The 13,964-nt window shown below is 40.6% G+C and overlaps 1 protein-coding gene across 1 annotated transcript; it reads left to right on the top strand.

Annotated features, from left to right (window-relative positions):
- Positions 1-3,230: 3,230 nt before the first annotated feature.
- Positions 3,231-13,604, top strand: ACAA2 (acetyl-CoA acyltransferase 2; the record flags this gene model as incomplete). Its single annotated transcript, XM_010075894.1, has 9 exons — positions 3,231-3,397; positions 5,098-5,226; positions 6,564-6,680; positions 7,385-7,532; positions 8,623-8,798; positions 9,874-10,003; positions 11,948-12,018; positions 12,316-12,470; positions 13,387-13,604. Coding segments are annotated over 9 exons (1,178 nt in total), but the record flags the coding sequence as incomplete, so codon positions are not given.
- Positions 13,605-13,964: the final 360 nt, after the last annotated feature.

A 13,964-nucleotide genomic window follows, 5' to 3' on the forward strand; every position in this document is an offset into this window, starting at 1 on the left:
TGTTTAAAAACAAATTTGGAGTTTATTGAAGGGCTTTCTACCTACTTGGCAGTGCTTTGCTGCTTGACAGGCTGTACCTAAACAATAACATACGTATAAGTCGTGGTTTGGGGTTTCAGTGCCAGAAGCCTGTCCACTCAGTGTTGAAATAATTCTGCATCGCTCTGCTGAACTGGATAACTCTGAGGGCAGCTTTGCCCGTACTTGTTTGATGTTCGTTTTCTGTGCCTGTTTCAGGGTCTTCTCTCATCTCTTGCCACAATATTTTTCATAGGCTGTTCTTGCTCCTTAATTTTTTTTTTTTTAGGCATTCCAAATGGGATCTGAAGAAGAAATATTTTCATACCAAGCGCATTTGAGGAATGCTGGAGGGTTAGAGAGTGTTTCAGCAAGCGGTTAAAAAAAACAGATTAAAAGTTGTCTTGTCAATTGAGTGTTTAATAAGGATTCAGAGTAACCTTTGCTTTCTAGCCCGCAAAGTTTCCAGATCCTGACACATTTGGTAGTATTCTGCTCTCATCCAATGTTTTTCAGCTTGGAAAACTCCAGAGACTTTGGAAGTCTTGTTGTGGTAAGGTAGGACTTGGGGACTTGGGCAGAGCTGACAGAGTCCTTCCTCACTCAGGAGATCCGTTGTTGCCCCTCCTGATGTTCTGTGGAGGCAGCAGCGTTTGTAGATGTCTGGTCTGGTTTCGGCTTTGGCCCCGCAGTGCCACAGCCATGAGCAGCCTCGGTGAAGGAGCGAGATGTTGTTGTTGTGAAAGGAAGGTTTAAGGGCAAAGTTCCATCCTTGCCCCCGGACTGTTTGTATGTGATTGAGCAAATAATGTGGATAACCAACAACCTGGCCAAAAGGCAGGGGAAAAGGTTCTTTGAGCTTGGTCAGGCTGAACTGGTCTCCAGGAAAACCTTGCAACTGGCTGTGCTGGTGGTGTGATTTTGGAGGAGGCAGAGGGACAGGAATCGGTGGGGAAGAGGAATGTTAGGGCCTGCTTTGCTGCAGGAGAGATAAACTTAGGAACATGAGATCATCCTTGAGAGAGCTAAGGGGTTTTTGTTTTTTTTTTTTTATAATAAGAGTTGTTAATATTTAATGAAGACTCAGACTCAACATTCAGTAAATTACTTGGATAGTTAAATTCAAACTGGTGGCGTAAATTTAAATCTGTCACCTGAATACTTAGAAAGTCCAGGAAATACTCCTGAAGTGACTAATATACTGATTTTCCAGAAGCATAAATCAGTTAAAGCATCCTCAGCTTTGTTAAAAAAACAAAACAAAACATGGGGCTCCACATGTTGTGTCTGTTAGTTTTCATCTTTTTTTGAAAAAAATACCACCCAAGTAAAAAAAAAAAAAAAAAATCAGTCAGTGGATTAAGAATTGTTTGGAATTAAATTGAATTACTTACTGGCGTCATTGGAATGATGGTTAAATGAAGAGTGAAGAATAATGATGAACGTAGTCTTTGCTGTGTGTGTACGAGGGGTCAGTTCTGAGGATTTGTTCCCAGCCTGGGTATGGGACCCTCCCTGCAGCACCAGTTCTGATGCTTTTCAGCCCTCTGCATACACAGAGACCTCTGGAGATACATATATATATATTAGTGACTGCGGTGTTGAGGTGTAAAAACCTGAAGAGTGGACGTTTTGGATGAATAATAATTAGCAGCTATTTATTCCTCTGACAAAATAAATTCTGCTTCTGACTGTTTTTGGATCGTTACCGTGTCAGCACCACATTTTAGGGGATATCAGTGGAGTGAGCTTGTCCTTCACGAGTTTGGAAAGTCGTTTTCTGAAAATCCTGCAGCTTGGGGTCCAGATACACGAGAGGCAGAGGAGTGTCCGGACAAACCACCCAAAGATTTCGGACAACGCAGCCTCTAGGAGAAAGCCTGAAAATAGCATTCACGTGCAGCTGAATGCGCGGGCGTTTGCATTTGCGGTCATTCTTCTTTCTGCAGAGATCCTTCTCGTGTTACTGGAATACCTGGGGATGTTTCATGGCGGCTGTAGGGGCTCTGCTGTTCAACTGGGGGAAAGTTCGCAGGCTGCACGCCAAGGCAGAGAGCCGCAACTCTCATCCACAGCTTATGAATAAATAGCATGAAGTTTTTTGGTTAGGGAATGGTTTTCCTCTTAAGGGAATCAAAGTTAAAATGCATATAAAAAGGTGTTTTGTTTTGCTTTTTTTTTTTTTCTCTTTGTGGAAACTGTTTCTGAGTATAAGCCAAAAATCTGCTGATTTTTCTAGGAGGAGGGACTGGGCTCTTTGTTTTTTAAAAGAAACACTGGCACTGATGTCTGATGTGGATCTTTATCAGGGAGTGGACTGGTCAGGCAAGGGGGAATGGTTTTAAGCTGGAAGAGGGGAGATTTAGATGAGATATTAGGAGGAAATGTTTTCCTGTGCGGGTGGTGAGGCAGTGGCCCAGGTTGCCCAGAGAAGCTGTGGATGCCCCATCCCTGGAGGGGTTCAAGGCCAGGCTGGATGAGGCTTTGGGCAACCTGGGCTAGTGGGAGGTGTCCCTGCCCATGGCAGGGGGGTGGAACTAGATGGGCTTTTAAGGTCCCTTCCAACCCAAACCATTCTATGGTTCTATGGTTTTATTCTATAACAAAGTTCAAAGGTTAATGCGACAATGATTTAACAGGATTCGTTGGCAACACACACTTGATTATTTCCTGAATAGAGGACGGTCAAAACTGTCAGGGAGACCTCCCTGGGGTTCAGAAGGACCCCCTTGCTCTCTATACTCCTTCTCAGAGAGGAACCCAGGTGCGGCTGGATGCCACCCTAGTCCCACCGGTGGTCAACGGTTTATGTCCAAAGGGTTATATATGTGTAATCAATCCTTTACATCACTTAGCTAAGATCTCATAGTTTAGCATGCTGTTAAGAATCTGTTGCGGGAAGCAATCTCTCGCCCTGGAGGAGTAACCTCAAGAGGCATCCCTACTCAAGAGGACTGGTGGTTATCGCTTGAACAGAGCTGTGGGAGATAAAGGTCAGGTCACCACACCTTCACACCATTAATTCTGTGTACCTTCCCAGTCTAAAGTATTTCTATATCCTCTAGCTGCTTTATCTTGAACTGCCTGGCTCCACGTGGTCTCTATTTATTTACTAACCCTCTTGTGAATTTAGGATGTTATCCAGCTGATGCCAGCTTGGTGATTCTCTGTTTGTTTGGCTCTAATAATAATAATTCTTACTTCTGTTGCAGGTGTATTCATTGTGGCAGCAAAGCGAACTCCTTTCGGGTCCTATGGAGGGTCGCTGAAGGACTTCACGGCCACTGATCTGACGGAACACGCCGCTCGAGCTGCATTGGCTGCTGGCAAGGTCTCTCCGGAGATCATCGACAGTGTCATTGTTGGCAATGTAATACAGGTTGGTAGCATAGAAAATTTGCTGGTCAGTGATTATTTCAGACATCCTATAGATGGTTACCTTGTCTTTGCAGCCAAGAATAAACCCAAGGGGTTGAAATGAAATGAGTAAGTAGCCTTTATCGTGTAGTGTTCCCTGTTCGTGTTTAAGAGACATACCCTGCATGATTGGTGATATTATTGGGACCAAGGCTAAGCTTTCTTTTTTTAGTACCAAAGGTAGTTTAAACTAGGACGAGCTGATCTTTTAAAAAATGTGGATTCATTAAATGGTTAGCTGCTAATCCGTGGTACGTATCTAGATTAGGGTTTTTGTTTTAGGCGAGACAGTAGAGAACATTTCTGGTTTGGTTTTGTTTTGTATTCTGTTTTTCCTGTTGTTAAGGGCAGGCACTCTCACCTTGAACTGAGTGTTTCAAGGGTGCAGAAGGAACAAATACCTGATAACTTCCATGATAAGTGAGCAAACATTCAGTATTCCTTTAAGGATTTTCGGCCAAAAGAGTAGCTTTTGATTATTCTGTCTCCTGCTTCTTTTATTCAACTTTTTTTGTTTTTATAAGAACTCTTTGTGGCCTAGAAAAAAGCAATGCTTCATACAAATCTCTTATAATGCTTTCACATAAAAAACGGCATTCTCCTAATAGTAAAAAATTTTTTTCATTTTGAAATTACATTTATTTTCCTTTCTTCCTTTCTTTCCTTTCTTTTATCTTCCTTTCCCCATCCCAATAAATTTCATTTTTTTACTCCTGGTTTCCTTTTAAATATTATTTGACTAAGTTTAAATAACTACAAATGTATTGCTGTTTTAAACTCTCCTTCTTCAGCAGAAGTGGCTTGATTAATTTTGGTTTTTTCTAAACTTGCATTATTGTGCACAGAACTTTGCCTTTATGATACATATTGCCTGAGGGCATGATCCCCAAGAGCATGAGTGTTCTCTCTGTTTGGAAAAGATACATTACAAACCGTGCTGCTAGAATTTTTTATTCTGTACCTGTGCTCACCATCATCTGCTGACTCAGTAGTTGAAATGCGGAAGCCGAATTGTTTTTGTTTCATCTCGTGTTGGAGCCTGGTTTCTGAAGCAAACTGCTCCGTGTGCGGTACGTTGCCTCTGAAATAGAAATGTGATGGAAGCATCTTTGAAAAGCTTTGGAGGAGTGAGATTTCATTGTGAGAACAGGCCAGTGTCCAATTCGAACATCACAATTATGAAGTTTCACAAAGTGGATATGAAGCAGCAGTGGCATCTCTGCACTTTCCACACTCTCTGTTTTTTGGGCGCCTGTTGGTCTGAGCGATTGAAATTTACCTTGAAATAATTACTGCGTGCCAGTCCAGGTCTGGGCTTATGTCAGTCCATTGTGTGTGTGTTGTTTTGACAACAAGGGATGAGGGAAAACAGAAGACTATTTAGTCGCTGACTTCAGTTGTAACATCTGTGATCCCAGTTTTGGCCTGATGCCTGGCCTTTACAACACAGTTTTTTTAAAAATGTGTATTAAGACATTGTCCCTTTTTCATCATACAGGATGGTGTGTTTTTCAACTGGATCAGAGTGCTTCATATGACTTAGGAATTTCTGTTGCTGTCTTCTGTCAGTGATGCAATTACACCATTCTGACTTCTTATCAAGACTTTTACTTTCCAAAGACATCAGAGCCTAACAAAACCTCCTCTTTGTTCTGCCTGCAGAGCGCCACAGATGCCATTTATATTGCCAGACACGTTGGTTTACGTGTGGGCGTTCCTGTCCCAGTTCCAGCCCTCACTGTCAACAGACTTTGTGGCTCTGGTTTCCAGTCCATTGCCAATGGATGTCAGGTACAGAGCTCTTTTTTTTGGTGTTAGTTGTAACTTTTATCTGTTAACATGAGAGAAGAGATACATGTAGAAATGAGTGTTTGGTATTTGGGATGAGTCTTAATGTGGATTTTTAGCTACTGATGAGGCTTCCTGTTGTTCTGGATGATTTTGTGCAGGAGTTCAGCCTCTGCAGTGCCGTGGTTTGTGGCTAGTTTTAAAAAATCACCATCGTAGCTATTTTTTATTTAATATAAAGAATGCAACAAGTGCTAGGCAGTGAAACAGAGCTCAGCTGTGCAATGGTGCGTTCCATGATCCTGTTTGTATGAGTTGGAATTACTGGGCATCGGAACCACAACAGGAGGCTTTCATCTTTTGATCATTGTTTATATTCTCACCTAGCTGTGGAAGCAGCAACCTGGGCTTTTTAAGTGTGTTTTTGTTCAAAGATCCAAACCCTCTCATGGGATGGATAATTTATAGCATCACTTCTTTTAAAATAGAAGAAAGTCAACTTCTCTTTGAGCAGCTGGCCAAAACCACTGAGTCAGATGGTGCAGTGATTTTTATTTCATTTGTTCACACAGACCAGCAGTCTATGACTAGCTGTGGTCTAGACTTTACAAAATTAAAGGGTATTTTATAAATATGTAAGCAGCCACATAGTTTTCTTGTTTGGTTTTCTGTTTTTTAAAAAAGTTCCCATGGGCTAGACAATTGTTTTAGGTCTGATCCTCTAGAGGAAAAAATGTGGAAGGCAGTGCAGAGTTAAGCTTACGTTGGTCTGCACTGAAAAAATCTGTTGGAGAATTTGACCTTTTACATCAAAAGTATGGTTGTGAAGTCTTTTCCAAAGATGACATTTAATCAATGCAGCTAGTATTTCTATATTTCTCTGGTGCACAGAAAAGCTGCAGGTTCTGCTCTGAGCTGCTTAGATGTACACAAAGTTTTTGGTAACTATAGGAAGCATCTCGGCACGTATCACTACAGATCAGTCATACTAATTATTAACGACTCATCTCAAACACGTATCAAGATAATTTCACCTGCCTCCACTGCAGTAGACAAATAACCTTAACTGAGTGTCCAACTGAGCGAATCATTTTAAGAATTTTTGAGTGGTCTGATGGTGCGTTTAGGGGTTTTTGGGTTCTGTGCGCTTTGCCAATGATGAATGGTGATCCCAATCTTAATAGAATGGTAAACCCTTCATAAATATACACATGGCTGAGCCCAAATTCATTCTATGTGTGTGGCTTTGTAGGTGATGAGGTCTTTTTCTAAACCGGTTGTTATTGTCTTACCAAAACAGCAAACTAAATCCTGGATCTGTTTTGTTTTTCTGTTAACAGGAGATTTGCCTTAATGACTCAGAAGTTGTTCTGTGTGGTGGAGCTGAAAATATGAGCCAGGCTCCTTTTGCAGTTCGAAACATCCGATTTGGAACCAGATTAGGAGCAGAACTCAAGGTCTAGTATTTTTTTTTTTTTACTTTTTTTTTCTTTTCTGTGAATAAAGTCATGTTTATAGAGCAAAGTATCATGCCTGTAGACACTGTACCCTTGCAAATGAAATTATTGGAGATCAGATCCAGATTTAGTTGTTCAAAGAATTTACCCAGTATTCAGACACTACCAAACAGTATGTTCAGAAGACTTTGTTAAGTGTGCCATTTTTCTAACTTCTCCAAAACTGTCTTTGAACTCCTGTTCCATGTTAAGCATATCAATAAACCTTAGACACAAAACTTATTTCACTTGGTGCATCCCATCAAAGTACTGTATGTAATATAAAAAGTTTTCTGATGCCAGAGACTGTGAAATAGAGGCACTCAACGAGCAGATAGGCTGGTAAAGAACATGTATACCTCCAAGCATCTCTCAGTTTTAAAAATGGAAACTTGAAGTTAAATCCATTGACAGATAAATTATTTTTACATTTTTTTCTGACGATATATCCTTAGTTAATATCGTGGGAAATTTCCAGCAGGATCCTGTTCTGCTCTGATACTCAGTGGGTCATAACCAGCATCAAAATGCTAAATTAGGGTATTTCAGTGTTTCAGCCCTTTGTTTTTTTCTACGCTGTTTTTCCATTCCATAATTAGAAACTGCCAATAATAAATGTTAATATTGCTGTGCTTTCTCATTTTTTTTCTTCATGTTCCATGCAGTTGGAAGACACGTTGTGGTCAGGTCTAACAGACACGCATGTGAAAATACCCATGGCCGTCACAGCTGAAAATCTGGCTGCAAAATACAACATCACGCGAGAGGACTGTGACCGGTACGCATTGAAAACGCAACAGAGGTGCAAAGCTGGTGAGTAAATTTAGGAATGGAAGTGTTTATCTGACACTAGTTTCAAATCTAGTCAGTTTTTAGCATCGATTCAAAGTATTTTCAAGTTTTGTGTAGCTCTCATAGTGTAATTTGTCTTTTGATTTGCAGATGCTGTAATTCATACTTCAGTTTGCCCTGTGATACAAGTAGCCCACTCCTGGGGGGGGGTTGACTTTGAATAGACTTTCTTTCCTCTCCGCTGCAGAACAGTCCTCTCCCACAGTGACCCACATCCTTCTTGCATGCCAGCATGTGCTGTAATTTATCTAAATACTTTTTATTTCTTTTGCAAGTCATATGCTGTCCTACGACCCTTGAACAATTAGAGCCGATGGAATCCAAAGAGGAGATTTTGCCTTGCTGGTTTTATTTCTGTTTGTTCTAACCAGTTCATCTTATTCCACACTAAAGAGAGAGTCCTGTGGCTAATCAGGAAGGAAAAAGATTTTGTAGTATTCACTGAGAAAGTTCAGAGGTAGTTAAACAACAGTTTCAGTGTCTTAGTTAAAAATCCCTTAGAGTTGCATTTGTGGAGTGATTTGGAATCTTGGTTCAGTTTTGGGAGATAGGAGTTGTTTTGGTTTTAAGCAGTAGCTTATGCTGGTTATCAACAAAGAAAATGTGGCTCAGGATTTTTTTCACGTTCCTCTGTGAGTGGGATTTACAGCTTCTTGTCCCTCTGACAAGTGGCAGAGATGTAGAATAAAACAACAATTCAGAGGAGTGTGTACCAAAAATAAATCTAGTGGTTAAAAAAAACCCAACAAAACAAAACAAAAGAAGAGTTTAGTTATTTAAAGCTGAAATAACACTTCAATGTTTGAGACTTGCTTTGGAGAAGTTTGAGAATGTATTTGTAGAGTTTTTGCCCAGTTTCTAAAAAAACAAACAAACCATGAAACACCAACCAGCCTATTTAAGCAAAATAGAGCATAAACAGTTCTATCCCTGAACTCTTGGTTAAAATAGAGCAAAAGTTGTATGCACATGAATATAGGATTATTGGTCGTGCTGCACAATCATCTGGATATTTTTATCAGTCCTTTTATTTTCCTTTTTGTGGTTGCAGCTCAAGATGCTGGTTACTTTAATGCAGAGATGGCACCAATTGAAGTGAAAACGAAAAAGGGGAAAGAAAGTATGCAAAAGGACGAGCACCCAAAACCCCAGACCACTCTGGAACAACTGGCAAAACTTCCACCTGTCTTTAAGAAGGATGGAACGGTCACCGCTGGGAATGCTTCAGTGAGTACGTCAAAGCCTGGGGTTGTGAAAGTGTCACCTCTAAGGTTCTTCAAATTTAGTGTCGCTGTATTTACGTCTCGCTGAGCCATCTTTGGCTGTCACTGGTGTCTTGAATTCAGCCTTGTATTACGCAGTTGATACCTGCAGTGGCTATGTAGAATTAGCCATTTTGCTGTCTTTTTTGGGACAATAATTACTGAACATTTTTTAACAAATCCTGCATTGTATTAGTGGGCATGCTGCTGCTGCTCGTCTTTGTACCACAATTAGTATCCTCTGGAGTCCAAACCACATTTTGCTCTTACCCAGAGTAGAGTGGGTGCTTAGGAGCATGTCATTACAGACTGTTCCTCTTACAGTCATTATCTTAATCAATTGATTAATGTTCTTTGGGCTAGAAGGACCACTGTGATCATGTAATCTGAATTCCTGCCTAAAGTAGATCATAGCCACAGTAAGTAGGGGTATCTGTAAAGTATCTTTTATAATCAGTAGTACATATATTATCCAATGTTAATAGTGTCCTTGCAAGTCTACAGAGTGATATTCCCAGTATAAAGGAGACTTTAAGTGGCAAAAATGTATTTTACTTTTCTAAAACATTGGAATTCATTAAACACCTATATTGAACTTTCTTTTGCAGTCCACAGAATAGTGAAAGATTGTGGTTAGTTTTGATTAAACATAAGCTGAAAGAGGGCAGATTTAGATTAGACATTAGGAAGAAATGTTTTCCTGTGCGGGGGGTGAGGCAGTGGCCCAGGTTGCCCAGAGAAGCTGTGGATGCCCCATCCCTGGAGGGGGTCAAGGCCAGGCGGGGGGAGGCTTTGAGCTAGTGGGAGGTGTCCCTGCCCATGGCAGGGGGGTGGAACTCGATGGTTTTGAAGGTCCCTTCCAATCCAGACCCTTCTGTGATTCCATGATTCTATGATTCTATAAACACTAATACAATTCCCTGTTAAATGTTAGTAGAGTCTTGGATTCAGGCTTTTTTGAGGGGTGTATTTAGTTTAAATTGTGGGGGGTTTTGGTTTGTATCTTCTCCACTAAGAAAGCTTTTCTCTCTTATCGCAAGGGGGTGTGTGATGGAGCTGGCGCAGTCATCATTGCCAGTGAATCAGCACTTAAAAAGCACAGTCTTACTCCGCTGGCAAGAATAGTAGCCTATCACTCAGCTGGCTGCGACCCTTCCATAATGGGCATTGGTAAGTTGCAAGCAACCCTCTCTGTTAGTCACTCAAGAAAAGAGGCACTCTCTCAATTTTTTCAAAAACAATTTTCTCCTGAAATTCACTCCAGTTTCCTGTAAGCTTTAAATCCCTTTATTAAATGTGTAACTCTGAGTTTTCTTGCTGAAGGAATATCGTGTATGTGTACACCTTTCAGCAGTTACTCTGTTGCTTAAGCTAAGATTGGATTCCAGGGCACACATCCGTTCAGGTATTATTTTGGCAAACCAACTACTTCTCTTTTTTTTTGTTAGACCCATGTTTTATGCTTCCTGGTCAAGTAGCTGTTAAACAAACCCTCCGAGACGATCCAGACACCCCAGGATTTTTCCCTTCTGTTTAGTCTGTAGACAGCATTGTATCCCAGCATCGCTTTTTCTTCCTGCCGTTCTGTTCAGAGAGGTCACTGTTGGCTGGTTCCATGTGTCAGTAGAAATGTAAATGAAGCATTGTCAGATTTGTTTTCTTGATCGGACTATCTGCCTAACACAACCTTCAAAGCAAATGGAGAGGGAGGGTTTTTTTCGCTAGACTTCATGCTGTCATTGTGCTTTCTAAACTAGCCCATTCTTTCTAGGTCAGGCAACTCTTTTCGCTTGTTTAAAAACTTCATAAATCATATGGAGAAACAGTTAGTATTCTAACTCCTTAACACCACAGCTTGTCCCTAGCAACTCAGAAAGTCCAGATGAGATTCATCGGCATGACAGCAACGGATCTGAGAAGAGGAGCTCAGACTGAGCAACTGCACTTTCACATACTGATAGTGATAGGGAGTCCTGCCTCACAATGACTAGTGAGAGAATTCATTATTTAAAGAAAAAAAAAAAAAGAAGAGAGAGACAAAAAAAGTCTACTTGGCTGTCATTAGTGGTCTCTGTATTGTTCACATGAGACCCTCCCATTACTCTCACGCATAACAGGCATACTAAAATCCGTCCATAATGAGATGCGTTTAAAGTCTGGTTTTACGCCATCTGAGGCTTTCTAATAATCCACTGAGCCCTTTCGTCTTTTAATTTTTCTGTCTCTTTGGTCATTTGCTTATTTTTGTGTTGTTTATTCTTTGAGCTATGAGTTTTCAACAACATTTTTTCGGTAGTGAGGTAGCATTTGGGATTGTTAACTTTTTAATATTGGGGGCTTTTGTCTAATGATCAGCTACCATCTAACAGCTCAATATCTTTGTCCTACAAGCACATATCTAGTTAGCCCTCTCAAATTCTCTGTCTCTTTCCGTAGGTAGCTGTGCTTTCAGATTAATCTCCCCTAAGGGATTATACTAAATCACAGATGTCAGCTTTCTTCAAGACAACAGTTTTATTGCCAAACTCTGTAATATTCTTAAAAAAAATAATTTCCTGTCCTCAGTTGGCTGGGACTTCTGTCCAAGGGAATATTTTATTGTTAGGTTTTTTAACTAGAAGATTTTCAGATAAATTATATTAAGAAGAGCAAAACAACAATACCTGTAACTCAACATCTGACCAGCAAACTCCAGAACAGCCTTTTTCTTTTCTGTATACCTGGAGGCTGCAAGTTGTGAGGAAGGAATAAGCCGCACCAAGAGTACTGACTGGGAAGGAGAATGCCTCAAAACTGTCGTGAAGTTATTTTATTTGGCTGGGGACTGTCAGTTCCCTTGACTTTCAAGCTATGTGTGTCTTTACCAACATAGCTGTGCAGTAGTGACACTCCTAGCTTTCCCTGGCGGTGTGTTGCAAAGGCTGACAACTAGTTTTGAGATTTAGATATTATCTTACCACCTGATAAAGCAGGTGAGTGGCATATTCAGAATTTATTGGCTGCGGTCATGGGAGGGGATCTGATGAGGTTTTATGAACCTATCCTATGAATAACATATCTATAAGCCTTTATTTATTTTTTATTTAACTAACTGTGCCTACAATTTCCAAATAGGCCCTGTACCTGCAATTACCGAGGTTCTGAAGAAAGCAGGATTGACACTGAAGGACATGGATTTGGTAGAGGTAAGGAGTTTTACCACGAACAGTGAGGTTACTCCTGATCTTTTTGGCAGAAGTATTCCACTCATCTGTGTAGCCCATCATCACCAGGTGGGTGTTGCTGCATGTCTGGAGCCCACTTGTCTTAGCTCACCTGCTTGACTTCCCTCCATCTAGTTTCTACCACACGGTTGCACAGTCATTATAAACATCTCAGACGTGGAAACTGAGAAGAAGCACACCTCGTTTAATCTTGTGTGTACGCATGCTGCTGGAAACTTGTAGGGAAAGAGCAGTTGTGTTGTTTCTCTGATGTTTTAGGTGAATGAGGCATTTGCACCTCAGTATCTAGCTGTGGAAAAAGCTTTGGGCCTCGACCCTGAAAAAACTAACGTCAACGGAGGTGCCATCGCTATAGGTCATCCTTTGGGAGCTTCAGGATCACGGATCACGGCTCATCTGGTTCATGAATTAAGGTGTGTACCTAGCTGCTGGTAGCGAATGCCATGCTGATGTATTTACTCCTGCAAAAGAACTTCTATATGGATATTGTGTGGCTAAAATCTTCCAGTCTGCTGACTTCAACTCTCCACACTAGAGTGTACCGCTTTCTGTACAATTTTTTTACCTTTGTGCTGTAGTTCAGGTCCTGCAGCTTGCCTCTAATTCCATTCTGGTGTCATTACAGGATTTTTTGCTTCTTCTAGAGCTGATCCAAGCCCATAGCAGTCAGTGGGAAGGTCTTCTTTATTGAAATGGCCTTTGAGCAGAGTCTGTTCTTTTCTTAACTTGGTCTGTTTAAAGGGCTTTGTCATCACCTTCTTTCTCCTGTAGTCCATTTTCAGAAATTCTGTCTCTTTTGGCTTGCTTGAGATGCTTAGCACCATTTTAATATGAATTTTCCTTTTTATTTTCCCCCAGGTCAGAGATCGCTGTATCTTTTTGCTTGTACTTGCAACACTGTATTAGTGTTCAGCCATAAGGTCTCAGTTAATTTGCACTTTGCAGTAAACTGTTTCTTGGAGTGTGGTTGTGGAAAACGTAGCTTTTAAAAACTAAAATGGCAATAAAATTATATTTTACTTAGGACGTTTTTATTACGTGTTGAAACCACAAGTATCCCATAATGTCATTCCTTGCCATTTTGTATTCCTAAGAACAGCCTAACTGTATTTTAGATGGTAAAAGACCAGACCTTGTTTTTCCACAGAAATATTTCAACATCAGATGAGGCTTCATGGTATTTTTCTAGAAAAAGAATAACATACACATTCCAAAATGTCATACTGAGTAGTACCTAGTAGATAACTAGGTGCCTTTCGTAAAATCAGGACGACAGCTATTATGTATTCACAAAAGTAAATATTTTTCACTGCTACTTTTTCCGTACAGGCGTCGTGGTGGGAAATACGCGGTTGGATCAGCTTGCATTGGTGGCGGACAAGGTATTGCTCTTCTCATTGAGAACACAGCCTGAGAGATTCTGGAGACTGCTGTGTTGCCCGAATTACTGATTCCCTGAGAAACTCCTCCCTTTTGTGACAATAAATCATCACTGCCTGCCTTCGTTTTGTGCCATTCCTGCAAGGTAAAGGAATAGCTAAGAAGTCTGAATCCTGAACAAAAAGATTCATTAATGTCTTTCTAACTGAAGGAAGTGTAGCATCAGTATAATTTCACACTGATGAAGTATCTTCTAAAATCCTCTTTTCAATCAATGTATTTCTGTAGGCAAAATTCTTTTCATTTCCTGAGGAAATTGCCTGCCAAACTTTCACCAAACCTGCCTTAAAGTAATGGTCAGTGCAGCTTTTTGAGCAAGTATTGCTTAAAACTGTTCTTATTTCAGCTGCTGCTGCTGTCTGGCACATGTGCCTCTTTTATTATCAGGACACGTGGAAATTTAAATGGGGACTTTCTGACGTATATCCTGATTGTAGATTGATGGCTCTAACCTGTACCCTGCTGTT

Source organism: Pterocles gutturalis, unplaced genomic scaffold (genome assembly GCF_000699245.1).
Source record: "Pterocles gutturalis isolate BGI_N339 unplaced genomic scaffold, ASM69924v1 scaffold2728, whole genome shotgun sequence".
Taxonomy (NCBI): Eukaryota; Metazoa; Chordata; class Aves; order Pterocliformes; family Pteroclidae; genus Pterocles; species Pterocles gutturalis.